Source organism: Lissotriton vulgaris, chromosome 3_1, assembly GCF_964263255.1.
Source record: "Lissotriton vulgaris chromosome 3_1, aLisVul1.2, whole genome shotgun sequence".
Taxonomy (NCBI): domain Eukaryota; kingdom Metazoa; phylum Chordata; class Amphibia; order Caudata; family Salamandridae; genus Lissotriton; species Lissotriton vulgaris.
Genome location: NC_141689.1, coordinates 333,359,289 through 333,383,548, shown reverse-complemented (window position 1 = coordinate 333,383,548; position 24,260 = coordinate 333,359,289). Strand labels below are relative to the sequence as shown.

At 47.9% G+C, this 24,260-nt stretch overlaps 1 protein-coding gene across 1 annotated transcript in view; it reads left to right on the top strand.

Moving 5' to 3' along the window:
* RANBP3L (RAN binding protein 3 like) overlaps window positions 1-24,260 on the top strand; it is a 245,094-nt gene that overhangs the window by 178,212 nt on the left and 42,622 nt on the right. Inside the window, exon 14 of the mRNA XM_086960541.1 lies at window positions 9,873-10,068. Within this exon, the coding sequence (XP_086816667.1) occupies window positions 9,873-10,068 (196 nt within the window). The remainder of the gene's footprint in view (window positions 1-9,872; window positions 10,069-24,260) is intronic.

The window sequence follows — 24,260 nt, the reverse complement described above, 5'->3', positions numbered from 1 at the left end:
CAGAAAGATTCACGCTGCAAAACGAATAGTTTCTTACCTGTAGGTGTAGTTTTGCAGCTTGAAGATCTTTCTGGATTCACTAGCGAACCCACCCACCTCCGCCAGAAAGATGAGACTGGAGAGAGAAGAGGTGGTCAAAAAAAAAAAAAGAAAATGAAGAAAAAGAAAGAAGGGAGAGAAGTAAGAGACCTTTAAGGACAAAGCGGTAAAAAATTCTCACCTTAAATACAACATTGCCATTGCTTCGGAAACGAGAGAAACAAGGAAAAAAGAATCCGAAGATGGCGCCCAAGAGTGGGAGCTTCCGCAGGAAGCATGCCGACGTCACCGGAAATGCACTGAGGAGCTGTGACGCCGACGCCCACAAGGGCTACAAAAAAAAAAAAAAACAAAGAAAAGACTACGAATCCAGACCCAACCACAAGACCGCGAAATATGCACAGCATAGTGAATCCAGAAAGATCTTCAAGCTGCAAAACTACACCGACAGGTAAGAAACTATTCGTTCCAGTACACCATCAAAACACAGGAGTTTACTCCCTATATTTCCTTATCCCCAAAGAGGACGGATCCCTCAGACCTATACTAGAACTGAGACCCCTAAATCTTTACATACAGTCCGATCAATTCCATATGGTCACATTACAGCAGGTCCTTCCTCTGTTAAAACAAGCTGACTTTCTTGCTACCCTAGAATCAAGGACGCCTACTTCCACATTCCCATCCACCAGGCTCACAGAAAGTACATTCGGGTTGTACTGGAAGGTCAGCATCACCAGTTCAAAGTCCTCCCCTTCGGAGTAACTACAGCACCTCGAGTTTTCACAAAGTGTCTCGCAGTAGTAGCTGCACACTTAAGAAGGGAAAACATCCATGATTGGCTAATAAAAGCCAAGTCATACCACCAGTGTGTGCAGCACACACAAAACCATTCAACTGATACACAAACTCGGGTTCACTATAAATAAAACAAAGTCACATCTCCAACTATCTCTATCTCAACAGTATCTGGGTGCCACAATAGATACCTCCAAAGCACTTGCATCCCCAAATCCAGCAAGAGTACAAGGTATGCAAGCTATCATACACAAATTCCAACCGCAACACTCCCTACCAGCTCGAGTGTTCATGCAACTAATTGGGATGATGACGTCTTGCATTTTCGTAGTACCGCACGCAATACTCCAGATGCGCCCCCTGCAAGAGTGCTTAGCAAGTCAATGGAACCAGAATCAAGGTCAATTAACAGACCTGGTGGTGGTGGACGGCCAGACCCATCGCTCTCTGCAGTGGTGGAACACCAAAAACCTTTCAAAAGGACGGCCGTTTATAGAGCCAGTTCCACAAGCAGTGCTAACCACGGACGAATCCCTCACCGGCTGGGGAGCTCATTTGGCACAGTACAGAGCAAATGGACACCACAGCAAAAGCTACTCCACATAAACCATCTGGAGTTGCTAGCTCTAAAGTCATTTCCACATTATCTATCACACAAAGCTGTTTTAGTCCGCACCGACAATATGACAGCCATGTACTACATCCAAAAACAAGGGAAGAACACACTCCTTACAGCTCTCCCGGCTCGCGCAGAGCATATGGAGATGAGCCATTCCTCAAAAGATCTATTAGCACAACATCTACCAGGAGTTCACAATCAGGTTGCGGATCTGTTAAGTCGTCAGAGCCAACAGATTCGCAAGTGGGAACTACATCCTCAAGTTCTTCAACCTATCTTTCAACAGTGGGGACAGCCAGAAATATATCTGTTCGCCACACACCTCAACTCCAAATGCCCAAGCTTTGCCGCCAGGTATCCACACCCATTGTCCAAAGGCAATGCACTATGGATGAGTTGGTCAGACAAATTTGCGCATGCTTTTCTGCCTCTCCCACTCACTCCGTTAGTGGTGCGCAAGCTACAGCAACACTCCCTCACATTGATCCTCATTGCACCAACGTGGGCAAGGCAATCGTGGTACACCACACTAATAGAACTCTCAGTGGTACCATATCACAAACTAAAACTCCTTCCACATCTGCTAACACAGAACCATGGAGAGATCATGCATCCAGACCCCATGCAGCTCAACCTAGCAATTTGGCTCCTGAGGTCTTAGAATTTTGCTATCTAAATCTCCCTACTGATTGCATGAATGTTCTAAAAGAAGCTAGACGTCCAAACACTAGGGCATGCTATGCAGCCAAGTGGAAAAGGTTTGTTCTATATTGCAACAATAATAACATTAATCCACTAGACGTTTCCCTCCAAATCATCATATGCTACTAAATTTAATTTAGCATACTCAATCAGGTTACATCTTGCTGCAATAGTAGCATACCTTCAAAATAGACAGCATCTGTCATTTTTTAGCGTTCCTGCCATTGAAGCTTTCATGGAAGGCCTCAAAAGAATAATTCCTCCCAGGGTACCACCCTCCCCTGTATGGAATCTAAACATTGTTCTCACTAGGCTTATGGGTCCTCCATTTGAACCCTTACATAAGTGTGATTTACAATTTCTTTCATGGAAAGTTGCTTTTTTAATTGCTATTACTTCACTCAGAAGAGTAAGTAAGATCCAGGCATTAACAATTCAAGAACCTTTCTTGCAACTCCAACAAAGTGGTTCTAAGAACAAATCCAAAATTCCTTCCAAAAGTCATTTCACCATTCCATCTCAATCAGTCTATTGAGCTGCCATTATTCTTCTCACAACCTCAAACAGTTGCTGAGAGAGCTCTCCATACATTCGATGTCAAAAGAGCTCTCCTCTACTACATTGATAGGACAAAGCCATTTCGTAAAACAAAACAGCTTGTTCGAGGCATATGAGCTGCAGATTGCACACTGTGCACAGATCACCACCTAGTGTTGGACCCGGATGTTTGCAGTTTGTTTTTGTCCTGAAAAGTTCTTTGGAAGCCACAAGATTGGTGACTCCTCCTTTGGACCACATTGCGCATGGGCGTCTGCTCCATCCTTAGATTGTTTTTTTCCGCCATCGGGCTCGGATGTATTTCCTGACCTCCGGTTTGGAACCGATTTTCCTTGGCGAGCAATCCTCACCCAGTTTGACGGTATTGTTTAGATCGCGGTCCCCATCGATGCGACTCTTCACGACTTCGAAGTCTTCGATTCTGGTCATCAACGAAAGCCTTAGGGCCTCCCTGGGCCTTACTCTCTGGCTCATGGAAAGAATGCCATTCCAGAAGTGTCCTCAATGTGGGTTGAAGTTTCCCCACACCTATCTACATGAGGTGTGCAACCTTTGCCTCTCCCCAGAGCACGAGGCCAAAGACTGTTCCGCTTGTGCCTCCTTCCGCTCCAAGAAGACGATTCGGGACCGACGAGCTCGAAGAACCATGGCTCGCTCGTCAGCTTCGATCCCGGACGACATCTTTCAAGAGGGCGTCGACGTGCCAGAACCGCAGCGGGCCGAAGAAAGCGCCAGCTCCTCTGATGCCGAAGACTCCGACGTCGAGGACATCACTCCAGCTCAACAGGTCGTAAGTACATACGTCTGCCCCGACCCTTCCTCGACACCCTCCAAAAAGGCTTCGGTCACACCCACACCTCCGGGCTCGGGTGCACACAGAGAGACTGCTTCCCATGCCCTGCCTTCGGGCCCGGCAAAGAAGCCTACTAACCCTTCAGGCGGTTCGGGCTCGAGTCAGCCTATTCCCGGTGTCGATCCCATACCGACACTAAAAAAGAAGCCATCTTCCTAATCCACGCCGACCGCTGCTTCAAAACCCAAGCACTCTGCGCCGAAGACTGGCACCGGCTCACCGTCATCAAAACCGCATTCGGAGCCAAGTAAAAATCTGCCTAAAGGTCCCGACTCCCATGCTTCAGGGCCGAAAAAACCCCCGGAACCAAAAAAAAAAAACGTTCCTGTTAAGGACATTTTAAAAGGTCACAGTTCTAAGCCGAAAGACCCTAGACCAGCTACCGAGTCGGTGCCGAAAAATCCTCCAGAACAGAGAACTTCGACACCGAAGCATCTACCCTCCACAGAAGAGCTTTTTACACCAGATCCTACTCCAAAGACTCTTGTAAAAGATCCTAAGACTGGCCAACTGACTCTTAGCTCCAAGAAGAGACCACTAGAGGCGCCTGCACCTCCTCCTCCTCCAAAGAAGAGAGACATTGCAATCTCTCCATTAAGGGTCCCTTCTCCACCACCTTCCCATACTCTTCCTTCTCCTCCACCACATCATTCTCCTACACCATCCCCTAATGCTGATGATGATGTAGATACAGACTCTGATGACACAGGTGGGGTGCACATGACCTAGTAGGAACCAATAGCCCCCTTCAGTCACCTAATCCATGGATGATTATACCAACCCTGATGTGCCTTATGTACCTCAAGATGATGTATATCCCTCCAGCCCTCCCCCCCAGAGGACACTATAAGTTTTAACCTACTAGTCCATAGGGCTGCCCATAACCATGGGGTCGACTTGCACACAAACACTGTGGAGGAAGATTTCTTATTTGACACTACACAAAGGTCCACTTCCATTTTGCCAATGCTTAAGGGGGTCATTAAGCATTCAACAGAGGTATTTAACCCCTTCCATGCTGATGACGAACCCCAGCCGTCATGCACTACGGTGCTCGTGTGCTGATGACGGCTGGGGTTCGTCACGGCCCGCCCCTGTTCGTGCTGTTTACAGCACACCAGGGGAATCGCGGCCGCATCGAAGGGGTTAATGATCCTGTCAAGGCTCGAGTCCTCACCCCCGGCATTGAGAAAAAATACAAAGCTGCCCCTATAGATCCAGTTTACATTAGAGGCCCAGCACCGCTAGATTCCTTAGTAGTTTCTAACGCACGTAAACGTGCCAATTCACAAACATCAGGTGAGGCCTCCCCATCAGATAAGGAATCTAAACTCCTTGACGCCTCCGGCAAACGAACAGCCTCACAGGCAGCTAACATATGGCGCATTCCCAATACTCAAGTTCTATTGGCAAGATATGACCGGGCACATTATGATGAACTGGAATCCATAATGCAGCATCTACCAGATAAATATAAAAATAGGGCCAATGAACTCATACAGGAAGGCAAAAATACACCAATACTTCCATGTGTTGTGCCCTAGATGCCGCAGATACTGCCTTAAGGGCAATTAACACCAGTGTCCTTTTGTGTAGGCATGCCTGGCTACGTATTTCAGGTTTCAAACCTGAAGTACAAAATTCCATCCTCAATCAGCCATTTGATGAGAAACACCTATTTGGCCCTAATGTCGATGTATTTTTAGAGAAAATAAAAAAAGACACCGACACGGCTAAATCTATGGGAGCCTTGCAGTTGCAAGCTCTCAGACGTTCTTTTCGTCGCTCATCATATAGAGAAAACACAAGAGGCTACTCCTCCGATAGCCCCTCCACTTCCTATAAGACCCCTAGCCAAACCACATTCACTAAGGGCTACCAAAAACGGGTTATAGGGGTAACAACAACAAAGGCAGAGGCAAAACCATCAACTCCCGCTCTGCCTCCACCCCTACCCAATGACTTTCCTCCACTTCCCCCCCAACATTCCACTCCTGTGGGGGAAGACTGTAACAATTCCTTCCTGCCTGGGACAACATCACATCAGACAGGTGGGTGCGACAAATTATTCAATCAGGTTACTGTCTAGAACTAACATCTACCCCCCAAACATACCGCCCAAACAGCGTCCAATGTCACAAGAGCATCTATCTCTGCTAAAGCAAGAAGTAATTAATCTCCTGGAAAATGTGCAATAGAACTTGTTCCTCTGCACCAACAAAACAAGGGAGTCTACTCCCTATACTTTCATATTCCAAAGAAGGACGGCTCTCTAAGGCCTTTTCTAGACCTCAGACCTCTAAACATATACATACAGTCAGACCATTTTCACATGGTCACACGCCAACCAGTCCTTCCTCTTCTGTTGCAAAACTACTTTCTTGCTACTCTAGATCTCAAGGACTCATACTTCCACATTCCCATTCCCAAAGCTCACAGGAAGTATTTGTAATTGACGGGCAGCACTATCAATTCCATTCGGAGTCACAACAGCACCAAGAGTATTCACCAAGTGCCTAGCAGTATTGGCAGCACATTTATGAAGACCGCACATCCACGTCTTCCCATACCTGGACGACTGGCTCATAAAAGCCAGCTCCTACAACCAGTGTATAGAACACACTCATGCCACTATCCAACTGCTTCACAACTTAGGGTTCACAATAAACCACACCAAGTCCCATCTGCAACTATCCAAAGTACAACAATACCTCAGTGCCACAATAAACACCTCGACAGCGCTAGATTATCCGACTCCAGTAAGGATAGCCAGCATGCAAGCTCTTCTCACAATGTTTCAGCCGCAACACTCCCTTCTAGCACGAGTGTTCATGCAGCTCATAGGGATGATGGCCCCTTGCATTTTCATAGTGCAAGACTTCAAATGCGTCCCCTCCAAGAGTGCTTCGCATGCCAATGAAACCAGGCTCAAGGTCAATTAACAGACCTAGTGTTGGTGAACGGTCGGACTCATCGCTCTCTGCAGTGGTGGAGCACCAAAAACCTTTCCAAAAGACGACCGTTCCTAGAGCCAGCTCCTCAGATCATCTTGACAGCGGACGCATCGCTCTCTGGCTGGGGAGCCCACCTACTGCAACACACCATGCTAGGCAGGTGGACATCACAAAAAAGGTTACTACATATCAATCATCTGGAGTTTCTAGCCATATTCCTAGCATTGAAAGCTTTCCAAAAACAAGTCTCAAACAAAGCTGTTTTAGTCCGCACGGACAACATGACAGCCATGTATTACATACAGAAACAGGACGGAACACACTCCCTGCAACTCTCTCAGCTAGCACAAAACATATGGCGGTGGGCTATACCTCAAAACATATTCCTCTTAGCCCAGCGTGTTCCAGGAGCACAAAATACCACAGCAGATCTGTTAAGTCATCAGACACAACAGATCCACAAGTGGGAACTTCATCCGCAAGTGCTTCAACCATTCTTTCAGATGTGGGGACAAACTCAGATAGACCTCTTTGCAACCCACAAAAATGGCAAATGCCCAAGCTTCGCTGCCAGATATCCACACCCCGTGTCCAAAGGCAATGCGATATGGATGAATTGGTCAGGCAAATTTGCATAGGCTTTTCTGCCTCTACCACTCATGCCACTAGTAGTACGCAAACTACAGCAGCATTCTCTAACCCTCATCCTAGTTGCTCCAACGTGGGCCAGATAGCCGTGGTACACCACACTGCTACACGGTCTGTAGTACTACACCAAAAGCTTAACCTATCTCCACGCCTTTTAACCCAGAACAGTGGGGAGATCAGACACCAGGACCCAGCTCAGCTCAACCTTGGAATTTAAACATTGTTCTCACACGGCTCATGGGACCTCCCTTCGAACCTTTACATAAATGTCAACTACCATTTTTAATATGGAAGGTTGCGTTCCTAGTAGCTATTACTTCACTACGGAGAGTTAGTGGACTATAAGCACTAACCATTCAAGAACCTTTCTTGCAAATGCATCACAATAAAGTTGTTCTCCGTACCAATCCAAAATTCCTTCCCAAAGTCATCTCTCCCTTCCACCTCAATCAATCTGTGGAACTCCCTGTGTTCTTCTCGCAGCCACAAACAGTAGCAGAAAGAGCTCATCATACCCTAGATGTCAAAAGAGCATTGTTATACTACATTGAGAGTACACAACCCTTTCGTAAGACCAAACAACTTTTTGTGTCTTTCTCACCACCACACAAGGGCAACCCTATATCAAAATCTGGGTTTGCTAGGTGGATTGTTAAATGCATACAAATTTGCTATCACAAAGCTAAACGTACGTTATCTATTCCTCCTAAAGCCCACTCTACAAGGAAGATGGGGCTTCCATGGCATTTTTAGGGACCATTCCCTTAGATGACATCTGCAAAGCAGCTACATGGTCTACACCGCACACATTCACATAACACTATTGTGTAGATGTGCAAACTAAACAACAAGCTAATGTGGGCCAGGCTGTTCCCAAAACACTATTTCAATCAAGTGTAACGGATAGGGGTGGTCGCAGCTAAGAGTTGGTACTGCTATACGCACAGTGTGTAATCTTCTGCTCATATGCCTTGAACGGACAATGATACTTACCAGTATGCATCTGTTCTTGGCATGTAGAGCTGCAGAGTTACACACGCCCACCTGCTTTCCCGGCTACCCTTATCTGTTCCAGTATTATCTTAATTAGATACAGCTTACATGGACATCCTTCCTTTTCTTGCAAAGCTCTGAGGATGGAGCCGATGCCCATGCGCAATGTGGTCCAAAGGAGGAGTCCCCTATCTCGTGACTTCCAAAGAACTTTTCAGGACAAAAACAAACTGCAAACATCCGGGCCCAACACTTGGTGGTGATCTATGCAGTGTGTAACTCTGCAGCTCTATATGCCAAGAACAGATGCATACTGGTAAGTAGCATTTTCCTTTGTGTCCTTTTCTCCTCCACATAAAGGTAATCTAATCTCAAACTGGGATTGCAAGATGGATTGCTAAATGCATTCAAATTTGCTACCAGAAAGCAAAACTTACTCTATCCATTCCCCCTAGGGCTCATTCCACATATAAACTAGGGGCATCTATGACATTTTTAGGCAATATTCCCTTAGATGATATCTGCAAGGCAGCTACATGGTCTACACCGCATACATTCACAAAGCACTACTGTGTAGATGTGCAAGCAAAACAACAAGCTAGTGTGGGCCAGGCTGTACTCAAAACACTATTCCAAACCACTGCAGCAGATACTCGCCGCTAAAGGAGAGAACTGCTATGCAATCAATGCACTAGTGTGTGATCTGTAGCCCATATGCCTCGAACGGAAAATGCTACTTACCAGTATGCATCTGTTCTTGGCATGTAGGGCTGCAGATTCACACACGCTCGGCTACCTTTATCTGTATCAGAAATATCTTAACCACATCGCTGCTGCGGTTATTTTTCCGCTGTGCGGCAAGTCGATGCCCATGCGCACTATTCTCCACAGGAGGAGTCATCTACCATACAAATACTCTTCCAGAACAACAAAGTGTAATCATCCGGGCCCACCACCAGATGGCGATCTATGCACTAGTGTGTGAATCTGCAAAAAAGTCAAAGCTGAATAAATCACATAAAATGTAAGGAAGGTCCTTATCTGTTAAGGAGCAGCCAATAAAAGAGTATGAAGACTATGTGCACTGAATGCTTATATGTTCTAAACATCCTATGGTTTATGATGTAGTAATGTTCTTTAACACCTTGGCTGCTTGAGATATTTGCCTGATGTGCTGGACCATAATAGAAACGGGTGTGGTCATGACGAGCTCAGCTCGTCATGAGCACGGGAGCACTGTGCCTCATGACGAGCTCAGCTCGTCATGAGCACAGAAAGGGTTAAAGCGCTGCATGTTGGGCAGCAATAAAGGTTGTTGCATAATGGTAGGCTCCGGTCTTGTAATGAAATATGTCCACGACCGCTGAAAGCCCTACACATTCTAGAAGATTCCCACTTGTACCTTTATTACATAACTAAGAAAGGATGATTGAAGCTGAAGCACAAAAGCTGCCTCTTGGTTTTACCTGAAATTGTAATAAATTTGTTTTCATGTAACTTGTAATTAATAAGTTAAGGGGAGTCTTAGGGGAGGGTGGGTAGGACAACATTTCCTATGATTTCATGTTTTTATTATTGATGAAATGCAATTAAAATATATTCAAGCTAATTAGTTGGATCTGGTACCCAAAGTAAAATGTTCATATCTATTGTTTTTCAAACGTACTTTATATACTTTCTCTCTACATTACATGTATCTTTCCGATAGGCTAGTCCAAAGGATGCGGGGCGCTTGTATACAGCAATACATCATAGACTGGAGGCCCTGCGTATTAGTGCAAATCAGGAGGCAAATGTGAGTCAGGAAGAAGCAGATCCAGAAACGGGCATTGGCCTTCTGAATGTTGATAGTGATGAAGATGAAGACAGCCTGGAAACAATTCACTTTGATAGCAACAGACCAGGTACCACAAAAATATGTTTATATTAATGTAGCAGATCTCAGCTCAAATATTAGCTATTTTATTTACAGATTCCAGTTATAAATAATTATGCCTTTATTTTGCTGGTGATACGCCATCTCAGTTTCATAGTATATTTCAAAATGTCTGTTAATTCCTTTGTACTTCCCTATTTTGCAATGAGTTATATAAATTGTTCACTTAACCCCTTCCACACTCATGACGAGCTGGGCTCGTCATGGTGTAGCCTCCTCGTACACTCATGACGAGCCCAGCTCGTCATGAAACAATGTAAAACAACAAATTCCAGCACAGATGGGGAAAACGCATAGCAGCCATGGAGTTAAGTTCCCTTTTGGTTGGAATCTGCAGTGGTTTCTGTCTATCACCAAACAATTCATCCGCATTCTTGGCAAACTGTGTGCTTAAATATCTACACTTGGCTAATAAGGAGCCTACTGGGCTCCTTATTAGCCAAGAGTCATTCCACCAGAGCTAAAGCCACCATTATAGCCCTAGCCCAATTTTGGGCATCTGCCAGGTTGCTTTATGTTCATCCAGCTACAACTTAACTAGGCAATATTTTATCGATTCTCATGTCCAGAAGAAAGTCATTTTGCCTGCTCGTTCCTGCAGGGTTTCCTGGTGTCTTCTTCAGAACCACCTTCATTTGCAGGTATTGCTTTGATATTGATTTAGAAGTTGAGGAATCTTTCAGCAGAACAAGGACATACACTGTAACCGCAGATTATCCAGTATTAGGGGTGTCGTTCATAGATTCACATGCCTGAATCATTCCCCGTCGTCGAGATGGGAGTCCCCGGTACTTAAAGATAGTAATGTCCTTTAAGACAGATAGAGCAATAGGCCTAAGGGCCTCACCTTAGTAACATATCCTTGTCCTTTTGTAGAAAGGACCAAACTCTAGAGAAGAGCCAATCAGCTATCACCTCCCTCTAGAACCCTCCTGGAAGGAGCCTCAGTCCCTCAGATTTTCTACCGCTCGTCATGCTAAGGGAGTCTCCTCTGAGCTCCGCTCAGTTTTCTCTTCTCAACTGGGTTTCCAGTGTTCTCTGGTACTATTTATGTTTTCTGGACTAGAGTTAAAAATATCTTCATGGCTGAGACGCCAAAAAAGGGTCTCTTTAGGCCCTGTGGTTCCTGTGGGAAGAAAAGGCTGCATATAGATGACCAACATAAAGACTGTCTATATTGCCTGTATCAAGATCATTCTTCCAAGGATTGCAAGGAATGTCGTACCTTCTTCTCTAAAACCCTCAAAGATCGTGAGGGATGTCTCCTAATCTGACTTCAGAGATTGAAAGATAGGGACCAGCTGGAATCTTCTGAAGAAAGTGAAGGCTCTTCAGTTTCTTACAAATCTTCTCAGAAGAGACCAAGAGTGACTTCTCCTGGCCCTTCCACACAGCCTCCTCAAAAGAAGACACTGAAAAAGTCTTCAGAGGTCCACTCTAAGGTGGTTTCATCAAAGGTATCCTCTCAGGAAGTTCCCACCTTCAAGAAGGCGACTTAGACTCCGTCGACGACGATGTCGTCAACGACGAAGAAAGCTTTTTCTTCAGTACAGTATGTCACTATGTTGACGACTACTGTCTCAATGTCGATGGCAACATCGTCACTGACCTCGCCGACGACTACGACCCCATTGTCGACGGCAGGTAAGACTATGTCGTCGACGATAAGCATCAAGAAGACTTCGTCGACGACGAAGCAGTCGTCAACGCTGCGCTCGCCGACAACTGACTCGTCGACGAGCTCGACAACGAAGACATCATCGTCGACGAAGACTCCGTCGACGTGAGCACCGTCGACGAGGACGCCGTCGAGATCTCCAGCGACACCAGTATCAATCGGCACCATCGACGATAACACCAACGACTACAACATCTGTCGACGCCTCGTCGTCGACTACCACTCCGGCGACGGGCTCGTCGACTACGATGGATCCAAGTTTGAAGAGCACATATGTGCATCTCAGGATCACAAAAAAGACGCTAATGCCGGATTTAACATCACCAAGTAGAGTCCAATCGCTGCCTCCAGCATGTCTCCTTGAGGAGGAGGATTCAGATGAAGGGAACATATTCCAAACTGCGACAAGCCTATCTGAGCTTAATGTGAAATATCAGGAAAGTTCGGATGAAGATGAGGAGCAGGAGGAAGAATATCATCCACCTCCTCCACCAATGGTTTGCCTTCCAGCCTCTTTAGTCTCGGACTTACAATACCTCATAACAGATTACAAACAGAAGTTTCCACAGTCACCTGCACCACAACCCTCAGCAGTATCTCTCTCACCAAGACCACGGCTCCACCTATAAATTTACAGCCGGATCCAGTCAACTTATCACATCCTCCGTCTACCGATGAACACTAGGAAGAAGACCAGCATGAAGATGGAGAGCTTCAATCTAACCACGATGAATGGGATGCCCATGTCATTCCCTGCCCTGCCTCTCCAGTACAGGCACAAGCGGACTCGCCACCCGGAGACATTGGAGGGTTCCATAATCTCATTGAGAGGGCAGCTCAAAGTTTTCAAATCCCCATGGTCTCTCTCCAGCAGGAATGCTTCTTATTAGATTTTAAGGAGCCTTTCAAAAAATCTGTGAAATCGATACCTATTATAGAATACCTGTGGGGACAAGGTGTTAAAGTGATGCAGAACCCATCCCCTGTACTTCCTGTAGTTCCTAGCTTAGGCAAGAAGTATAGAGCCCCTAATACTGCCCCAGCTTGTTTAATAGGACTTCCCAAGCCGGACTCGGTGATTACACACGCAGCTCAAAAGAAGTCCAAAAATTCTTCTGCCCCGTTGTCAACTCCGCCAGATAAAGAAGGCCGAAGGCTGGACAATATTGGGAAACGTTTCTCAACAATGTCTGCTTTGACAGTAAAGGCATCCAATGCGTTAGCGCTTTTGGGACGTTACAACAGACAGTTATGAGCAGACCTAGCCCCTTATCGAACGACCTTGCCTGAGGAATCGAAGGAAGAGGCGAAGAAAATATTAGTCGAAGTGGAATGTTCAGCGTCAGAAATAATAGACTGCGCGATGGATATCGCAACAACTGGATTTCGCCAAGTTGCTGGGGCAGCTGTATTGAGAGGGCAAGGTTGGCTGTAAGGCAACTTCCTTTCGTCCCAAGATTCAAATGAAAATCTTGGATATGCCTTATGATGGCCAATTTCTATTTGGACCTCATATCGATGAGGCGTTGCAGAGTATAAAAAAGGACACAGCCAGAGCGTTGGAAACTCTCCAATACAAAAGTCCGTCCTTTCGCGGCTCAAGAGGGAGAGGACAGTCCTCTTACAAGGGGGATTATCAATATTGGTCATCATACTCTTCGGGGCAGCAACATCGGCCACGGTACAAACTCGCCACCAAGGGCGGAAGAGCCTTTTCGGTGCTGGTTCCGCATCTATGGAACACACTACCTGAGCCACTACGCAAGGAAGGAAACCTCCTACGTTTCAGAAAGGGGCTGAAAACGTTGTTGTTCAGGAGAGCCCTGTGAGCCACTTAGGCTAGTGGATGCCCTCTGTACTGTCAAAGTTGTTGTTTACCATCGATTCCCGAGCGCTTAGAGGCCTGTAGGTGATTGAGCGCGCTACAAATCAAAAATAACAATAACAACAATAACAATAACAACAGTTTCAACGGCGCCAACAGCAGCACCAACAATCTTCGTATGTCAAAACATCCTTTCGGGGTAAAGGCCAACGAAAAGGCAACGCTCATAGACTATGACCTTTCCCTTTGGCCAGTCTCCAATTCCTCTGTGCCCTCAAAGATTGGAAGAAGAATTTCCCATTTCCTAGAAAATTGGAAGAAAATTACCACGGACCGTTGGGTTCTACAAATAGTTCAATTCGGCCATTCATTGGAGTTTCTTCACATACCTCCCCGACCTATTCTTCACAAAAATCTGCGTCTGCTTCTCCGAGAGGTCTCTCTTATGCTCCAGAAAGGGGCAATAGAAAAAGTCCCTCTGTCCCAATGAGGGAAAGGATTTTATTCCCGCTTCTTCCTAATTCAGAAGAAGGAAAAGAAGTGGAGGCCGATTTTAGACCTCAGAGCCCTCAACAAATTCCTAAAAAAGCAGTTGTTTCGTATGGTAACGATTCAGGAGGTCTTACAACTCCTAGATATGGAAGATTACATGGTATCCCTGGATCTTCAGGATGCTTATTTTCACATCCCAATTCACAAAAATCACAAAAGAATTAAGATTTGCAGTAGCGGGCAGACACTTCCAGTTTTGTGTCCTTCCTTTCGGACTCAAGTCTGCACCTCGCATTTTTACAAAATGCCTCTCTCCAGTGGCTGCATATCTCAGACAGCAGCACCATCAAGTTTTTCCATATCTGGACGACTGGCTGATCAAAGCTCCATCCCTAGAAGATGCGTCCAGATCTTCCAACGCTTGTTTGCAACTTTTCAATCGTTTAGGACTTACACTCAATCGGGAAAAATCAGTCCTTCTACCTTCTTTCTCTTCTTGTAGCCTCAAAGAGAACCTTAACGGTTCGCCTTTTCAAGTCCCTACTCGGAATAATGTTATCATGCATCCTACTGGTTCCTCACTGCCGCCTAAAGATACGCCCTCTCCAAGAGGCACTCTCAGCGCAATGGGTTCAATGCACAGGGTCATTCGACGATCCCATAAAGATGACTCCTCAAATTGTCAAGGCTCTGCAATGGTGGATGTCTATTCGAAATCTTTCTCAAGGCTTGCCCTTCTTACTTCCGGCTTCGCCTCATGTCTTCACAACGGACGCCTCTCTGGGAGGCTGGGGAGCTTTCCTCCAAGAACTGCAGATAAGCGACTAGTGGCCCCCTCCGAAAAAGGGCTTCCTATAAATCTCCTCGAACTGCGGGCGATCTTCCTCCCCCTTCAAACCTTTCTCCCAAGAATCAAGAACTCACTAGTGCTCGTACGTACCGACAATACCACGACGATGCACTATCTCAACAAACAAGGAGGGACTTGCTCTCTAACACTCTCTCGCGAATTACAGAAAATCTGGAACTGGTCAATCTTGCACTATATCTCACTTCGGGCAGAATATGTCCCTGGCACGGACAACGTTCTAGCCGATTCACTAAGCAGACAACACACAACATCTCACGAGTGGGGCTGGATCAAGAGACCCTCAACCAAGTATTCTCTCAATGAGGTACTCCTCTGATTGACCTATTCGCCACAAAAGACAACGCCAAATGCCAACACTCTGCAAGCTGGCATCCCAAAAAAGGGATCTTTCGGAAATCGCATGGTGCAACGTCTTTTTAGTACGCCTTTCCACCATTTCCAATGATTGCCATAGCCCTCAGGGAATTGAAAGCGAAACCCTGTACACTCATTCTGATAGCCCCAACCTGGCCACACCAACATTGGTTCACCGAACTCCACCGTCTGTCTCTAGAACCACCAATGCGATTGAAGCAGTTTCCATCCATCCTCGCGATGAGCAACAGGCAAGTCCAGCATCCGAATCTGGCATCACTCCGATTATCCTCTTGGCTCCTGAGTTCAAGGAATACCAGAATTTAGATATTCCGCCAGATTGTAGAGCCTTTCTGGCTCGGGCAAAAGCAGATAGTACCAACAAAACATATTCTTTGAAACGGAAGAGGTTTTGTATTTGGTGTAAGACTCAGAAGATGCATCCATTTTCTTCTTCTCCAGAACAAATACTGCCTTACCTTCTCCATCTAGCAAACTCAGGCCTTGCTCATGCTTCCATCAAGGTCCACTTGGCGGCCATATCCCGTTACAGGAGATCTACTACAGGTCCTTCTCTCTGGTCTTACAGATTGATCAAACAGTTTCTTAAAGGTCTCTTCAGGACTTTTCCACCCGTGAAGACTTTACCACCTACCTGGCAACTTAACACTTTCCTTAATCAGCACATGAAGCATACCTTCGAACCGGTACACATGGCTGATCTGAAATACCTCTCTTGGAAGACAGCACTCCTTCTTGCACTTACTTCAGCAAGACGAGTAAGTGAGCTCCAAGCTTTCTCAATTCAGGAGCCCTGTCTCCAATTCAGGCAAGACAGGGTAATATTATGAACAAATCCAAAATTTGTACCAAAAGTCCCATCGGACTTCCATCTCAGTGAGCCTGTTGTCTTGCGCTCTTTCTTTCCAAATCCTCAGACCGCAGCAGAAAGAACGTTACATTCGCTGGACCTTAAACGCTGTCTGAAATTTTATATTGAGAAGACAATTGGTCACTTGATATGTTATTATCTGATGACTTGTATATTCTATACCATCCGAAATGTGCTTATCATTGCTTGCTAATCTGATTCAGGCATGTGAATCTATGAAAGACACCCCTAATACTGGATAAGAAATGCGTTACTTACCTGTAACTGCAGTTATCCAGTACTGGTGTCTTTCATAGATTCACATGCAACCCTCCCGCCTCCCCTGGAAGGACTCATCTAATTCTCTCAGTGATGTACTTGTTTAGCACAGTGCTTCTGAAAATCTGAGGGACTGAGGCTCCTTCCAGGAGGGTTCTAGAGGGAGGTGATAGCTGATTGGCTCTTCTTTAGAGTTTGGTCCTTACTACAAAAGGACAAGGATATGTTTCTAAGGTGAGCCCTTAGGCCTATTTCTCTATATGTCTAATAGGACATTACTATCTTTATGTACCGGGGACTCCCATCTCGACGACGGGGAAGATTCAGGCATGTGAATCTATGAAAGACACCAATACTGGATAACTGCAGTTACAGGTAAGTAATGCATTTCTTACTCACTGCCTTCTGGCCTCATATTTGGTTGCTTGGACCTTTCATATTAAACAGGTTGCAAATTAGATGTGGCACAGTGTTGTCTATCTATTGTCACAGTGACTCTGCGTGTGATAATGTGAATGTTTTAGGATTCCCCCCTCTCCACCATGACACTACAGTCTTGTTTTGTCCTGGACCTCTTCCTACTAGCACACACGAAGAACCAGTGATACCCAGTGATACCCAGTGTCCTGAATCAGGGACGCAAAGCCTTAGGGAACCCTCTGCAGCCAAAATAAGGATACCCAGGGTGGAGAAAAAGTACAAACATACCTCCAAAGACACAGCATACATCAGAGGCAATGTGGTAGCAGACTCATCATCGTTGCCACTGCACGCAAAAGGGACAGTGCAGTGGACGCACTGGCTGACAATTTTGAAATGGTATATTGCTCCTCTACTGCGTTCACAGTTGAAGAAGCGCTTTGCTATATAAAGGATCTCGCCATGCCACGGCTTACACCAGAGGCGGCGTTGCTATTGGAGGCTGACCTCACACTTGAGGAGGTAGAGATGGCCATTGGCTCCCTGTCATCCGGTAAGGCTGTGGGCCCCAACGGCTTTCCAGTCGAACTATATAAACGTACCGCTCAGGTGACGGCTCCCTTCCTGTTGAGCATGTTCCACGATAGTCTCAAAGTGGGTGAACTACCCCGTGACCAGCGGTTGGCCACGATTGTGGCAATCCACAAGCCGGGCACACCACCCACGGAGTGCGGCTTCTACCGTCCGATCTCCCTAATCAACGCCGAACCAAAGATTCTAGCCAAACTACTGGCAATACGACTGACTCCACATCTTACGTCCCTGATAGGTCCCGACCAGTCAGGATTCCTGCCCCACTACAGTACGGCTCTTAATCTAAGGCGACTCCAGGCGGTACTGGCTCGCCGGTCCCTTATTCATGAACCTGTGGTTATCCTCTCCCTTGACGCCAGTTTGGCGTTCTATACGGTGGAATGGCCGTTTCTGTTTGCTACGTTACAACACTTGGGATTTGGACCTAAGTTCTGTGCTTGGATCCGCTTACTCTACAACAATCCGTTGGCGCATTTGGTGGTCAATGGACATATCTCCAGGGATTTCCCATTGGCACGAGGCACTCGGCAGGGATGCCCGTTATCCCCCCTGTTGTTTGCGCTGACACTAAAGCCGCTCGCAGCATGGCTTAGATGGGTATCAGAGGCCTTCAGTGGACTGACACCTGGGAAGATCGTATATCCCTGTATGCCGACGACATACTTTTATATCTCACCTCCCCAAGAAAATCCATCCTGGAATTGTTGAATGTGTGTGACAAGTTTGGTAGGGTGTCTGGCTACAGAATAAACTGGTCCAAGTCGGTCCTCTTCGTTCTGGTTGGTCCGCCCCCATGGCTACCGGCAGACTGCCCACTGCGTGTCACTACTGATGCTTTTAAGTATCTGGGTATTTATGCAACGCCTGATCCCTCTGAGTTATATGCCAAAAATCTAAAGCCCCAATTGGACCGCTTCATACGTGATGTAACGGTGTGGCGTAACCTCCCCCTAACGATGCTGGGACGAGCAGCGCTCTATAAGATGATGGCAGTGCCGCGCTTCCTCTATGTCCTCAAATACTCCATTCCTGGTCCCACAATCCTATTTTAAGGCTATTGTGGTGGAGGTTACCAGGCTGCTGTGGGGAAACAAACCGGCACGGATTGCACAGGACAAGCTCGTACGTAGTTGGTACGATGGAGGAATAGCACTTCCGAATTTGCACCTGTACTATTGGGCAGCGCACCTTAAATTGATAACTCATTGGTTACACGCCCCACAGGACGAGCCGGCATATCAGGCAGACAGGCAGAATCTGGAAGAAAGAGGTCTGATGGCTAATCTCTATCGACGCCGAAAACCCCCGGGCTGCTTGGACCTACCGAGCACACAGTAAACATTTGGTACCAGGCTAATGTACGACTGAAATGTGCAGGGTCAATCACGCAGATGACGCCGCCGTGGGACTACCAGCGGTTGGGTATCCTCCGCAGGAGTAAAGACTTTCAAAACTGGGATAATATTGGCCTCTCAGTAGTGGGAGGCCTTTGGAAAAATGGGGCGGCGGTGGACTTTCAACACCTTCACACACAATTTGGCATGGCGCAGACAGAAAAATTCCGGTATTTGCAAATCCGTCACGTGCTACGGACAGCCATACCACCGGGCACTGCACTACAGGAATCTAATCCGTTAGAGGATAGGCTCCTAACGGAGCACATGACAGAAAAAGCGACCTCCTTAACGTACCGCAAACTGGTCAATAATTTGCTGGACCCTACATACAGATTGAGACAGACCTGGTCTCGGGAGGTGGGTGACTTTGATGATTCAGAGTGGCAGGAAGCCATATCCTCGCTCTGTGAGGCGGCGATCCCGTCCAGGCTCCTATTGGCCAACTCAAGGTGGTACACCGCACATACTACACCAGGACAACTCTTCATGTCATGGGGGCAGCGGAACATAAATACTGTCTACGCTGCTGTGGAGATGAGGGTACATTTTACCACACTATTTGGGACTGCCCCCGCATTGCGGCTTATTGGGTTAAAGTAATGCGCACCATATCCCAAGCACTGGAAATCTCGGTCCTCCCGGAGCCGAGACGTTGCCTTTTGAATGTGTCGGAAGCGAATGACCTTAACCATCAGGAACAGGATTGGGCTATGCTTGGCATGATGATGTCGAAACAGAATATTACTATGTTGTGGGGGTCGGGAACGTTACCTACGCTCCGCAAGTGGTGCAAAGATATGGATGAGGCAATGGTGGCAGAGAAGGCAGTCTTTATACACTGTGGCTGCCCGCAAAAGTGGGAAAAAGTCTGGGGGGCCTAGAACAAGTTCAGAGGAGACATTTGCGAACCACCAGAACTTAATTCAGATATCTTCGCCTGAATGAACCCCTTATATAGTGTTGGACCCGGCCCATTAGGCAGGTTCACCCCTAGACTTTTTGCGTTTTCCTAGCCTATTTATGGAACCTGGTATTGGTGATTTTAGGCCTCTGCGCACTTTTTCACTGTGGTACAGTGTAAAGTGCTTGAGCTCTCTGTGGATGAATGGTGAGTGACCTGCCCTCCCATAGGAATGAATGGGGAATGTGTATGCCCATGGTAGTTCCTGATGCGTGGGGAGTGCAGGGGCGAGTTTGGTATGAGAGAACTCGTGAGAATGAATGCCGCAAAATGATGTATGCGACATGGCTGTGTCTAGTCTAGAAGTCCTACTTTTGGAAGTTGGCATATTTGTGCAAGTTGGTGCTAGCGTGTGATTGGCTGGTGAGCCTGGCCCAGAGTGCATGGGCCTGCTTGTGGATTGACTGTCTGGTTTGAGGATGACAGGGGCTGGAGAGCCCAGGAGGTTGTCTGAAGTCAGCCCATGGATGAAAGGCAGCATCTGCTGCCAGGGAAGTGGGAGGAGATGGCACCTGATAGTGAAGGGCTGTTCCTGTGTAACTACAAAGCTGGCTCCACCTCCCGCTGGGCGACTGACACCTCTGTCCCTGATACTGAAGGGGACTTCCCTCTAAACCAGTCCAGCTGGTTCTCACACTGCCTGCTTCAAAGGACTTCAAAGAACTTCAAAGGTTTTGCACTGTATAAAAAGGGGTTGTATCCCCTTCCAAAATGTTCTTGTTTTCAACTTGAATCTGCCAGGGGCTGCTGCTGCTTGAGCTCAGGGGAAACCCTGGCTCTGCCCAGCCCCTGGGCATCTGATGGACTTTCCTGGACTCCTGGGGGACCCCTCTGCCTTGCTGGGCTGAGGGGGGGACTTTGCTTGCCCCCTTGGAATCTCTGGGACCTTGTTGCAGCATGGAGGAGCTGCATTTGCCTGCAGGAAGCGCTGTGCTTCCCCCGGAGCGCCTGGGAGCGCTCTGCCTGTTTTCTGGCGCTGTAGAGAGCTTTATTGGGATTATAGCGCTGAGGAGCGCTTTGGCCGCCCTGGCGAGTGCCCACCTCGCTTATTGTTGATTTTGTCCGACTTTGGCTGCCCACGCCGTGATTACCGCTGCCCGGGGCCAGGACGAGGACCAGGAGCTGCGGTAGCGAAGATCGAAGCCGCCGCGCTCCTATTGGCCCAGCGAGACGAGCCCCTCCAGTAACGCCGCGCTGGGATTGGCCCAGCGCCGCCGCGTCATCGCCGAGGCCGCGCCCTGATTGGCTGACGGCTCGGCATCTCCCAGGGGCTGGTCCCGGGAGCCGCGCTGTCATTGGCTGGCTCCCGGGCGTGTTTGCAAGATGGCCGTGATCACCGCCGGGCCCGGGAGAGAGGAGAAGAGTGATGGCGGCCGGCTGACAGGGCTCCCGTGAGCGGAGGGAGCCCTGCCACGAGAGGAGCGGCCTGAGGATGGGAGCGGAGGGGGCGCGAGGCTCCCCGTTGCGTGGAGACGGCCGGTGAGTGGGGCAGAGCAGGGGAGGGGCGCCGGGACACGTTGTCGGTGTCCGCCCCTCCCCCGCAGTAGCGCGAGCTCGCGCTCGATGCAGAGAAGCCTCGAAGGCTTCAAGGGCGGCCCCAGATGGCAGTGGGCCGCCCCAACGTTACGCACAGTGTTAGAAGGAAGTCATGAAGGCTTCATGGGCGGCCCCGGTTGGCAGTGGGTCGCCCCAACGTGCACGGAGCCCGGAGAGGCTCCCCGCCCCATTTGTGTGTATTTCGCGCCCTGAGAGGCGCTGGGGGCATTCCATGAAGTGAATGGAGAGTCAGGGCGGCCCCGTTTGGCAGTGGGTCGCCCCAACGCTTTGAGAGAGCCTGTGTGGCTCAGAGGGGCCATATGTGTTTTTAAGAGCCTGTGTGGCTCCAACGTTTGACCAGTGTTGGCCAGAGCCTGTGTGGCTCCAACGTACACAGTGTATGTGTTTTAGAGCCTGTGTGGCTCCAGCCTGGGCGCAGTTTGCTCCTAAGGGCCAGTGAGGGCCCTGGCGCAGTTCTTTTGTTCTCCAGGTGCCCAGCACTTTGTGGGCACCTGCCACGTTTAGGCCTTTCTGTGATGTACACAGTTGCCCAGCACTTTGTGGGCAACTGCCACGTTTAGGCTTTTGTACTTTGGACTGGCGCTGCATGGCAGCGCGCCCTGACTTTGGACCCAGGGCATCCTTGCCCCAACAAGGCCGGTTGGCCTAGGGACTGCCACAGGTAGTGGCTTATGTAGTGTAGGCGCAAGGTGATTTCTATGCTTTTAAATAGTTATTGCTTGTGTGAGTTTTTGCGCTATTGACTTATTAGGCACCTCTGAATGTTTATGCATTATGTGTCTTCCTTTCCATGCGCTGCACCTCTGAATGTTTAGTCATCATGTGTCTTCTTGCGCTGCACCCCTGAATGTATTTTATTGCATCATGTGCCCTATTCTTAACACCTCTGAATGTGTTACTGCATCATGTGTCTTCCTTTCCATGCGCTGCACCTCTGAATGGTTAGTCATCATGTGTCTTCTTGCGCTGCACCCCTGAATGTAGTTTATTGCATCATGTGCTCTATTCTTACTCCTCTGAATGTAGGTTATTGCATCATGGGTAATGTGTCCTTTTCCTAGACCCCTAAATGCTGAGTGATACTTAGGTGGTTGTCTTTTCTACTCCTCTGAATGTAGGTTTATTGCATCATGAGTAATGTATTCTTTCTTAGACCCCTAATGCTGTGTGATACTTAGGTGGTTCTTCTTTCTTAGTACAGGTGGTCCTAGTAAGGTCCTGGTTCCTGTTACCAGAGGTTACTGGTTGTTATCTTTGTGATTACCATTTTATGTTTTATTATTTCTTATTCTAGAAGTGCTATATCTGACTATGACAGTGGCCCTTGTGGCCCTGTCTTGTGTACATAATCCCTGTGAATATTGCCCGTGCCAGTTGGCACTATGTATATGTGTGATTTTATCTGATGTGGTTTTACAATACAAAAGTTATTTTTATAATAACCTTGTGTGGAGTCTCTTTTGTGGTGTGCCTAGTATGTTGTTGCTGTTGTGCGCTGGCGCAAATGCTTTACACATTGCCTCCGAGTTTAGCCTTACTGCTTGAGCCAAGCTACCAAGGGGGTGAGCAGAGGTTATCTTGGCGTGTGACTTCCTTGCCCTGACTAGAATGGTGGTTTCTGCCTGGCTTTGGCGTCAGCCTTAGCCTACCAGAAATAGCCAGTTCTAACATTGTTGGTCAGCGGTGCGGATTTTGGACTTGTGTTTGCGCAGTGCCATAGCGACAACTGGCTACATTACAAAACTCTGCAATTGTTTTTTTCAGATAGTCACATGTTTGGGATTATTGTTTTTGATTTTTTTCCTCGAGTGTCATTTTCAAATGTGTTTCTGCGCTTTATGTTTAGTGGCAGATGAGAGAAATTGACAGGGCGGGACGCCAGTAGAGGGGGAGGTTCCCATAGCTTAGGAATCCCTTGCTGGGTCCAATGTCCAATCCCAAATCCTGTCCCTGTGTGGGTAGATGGAAGAGAGGGAGTGTGAGGAGAAATGACTAGCTCAGGAGGGTGGTTGTTCCCTGAGTGTAGTGTGTGTGTCTGGATTCCCCAGTGTGGTAGGATCCAGTGGTGGCAGCTTTAATGTGTCCAGTGTGTTAATTCCCATTCCCCGCTCCCAGAGTTTGGTACCTGTGTCACGTGTGGTCAGGTTGAGTGATCAGGGGTGGTGGAAACTGCCTTACCAGTCCGAGGGGGGGGAGTGTGCGAATGAGTGATGTGCTGAACTGGAGGAGTTGGTGTGAGTTTTCTTTTTGTTAAAGAGCTTGCATGAGAGGTGTACCTCTGGTGGTGTGCAGGAGGTCCTGCAGAGGCACTGGACAGGAAGGTGGATGTCTGGCGGTGTGCTAGATGTCTTGCAGAGGCATTAGGGAGTGGTTCCAAAAGGAGTGGCTTGTGTATCTGATGATCCTGTAAAGGGGAAGAGGTTCATGTGTAACCCAGCTTGGTCCCAGTAGTATGGTAGGGGTGTAGGGGCTCACGCCCTGTCTCAGTGGAGGCGGAGTGAGTGTGGGACGGTGTGTCCCACGTTGGCCTGAAACCCTATCTCAGGGCCTGGAGGGTTCCTTAAGGGAGCGCCAGGTCAGGGGCCTAAGCTGTACATAGGTCATTTGAGGAGGATCTTCCTGTGTCTAGAGGACGGGGAGTGTCTGTAACCAGAACTCCGGCGGTCCTAGTGTTGGGCAGTACCGCTCCTAAGTGGAGGGTGCAGAAGTCCTGGCTCGCTGAGCATATGACCGTCTAGAGTGCTTGACCATTTGTGGGGCCTCTGGAGGTCGTTCCCCGAGGAGGGGGGAAAGCCAGGTTGGGGTGTGGCCTAACCTGGAAGGAGTACTGGAGGAGAGTGTGTCGCTGATACGCCGCTGGC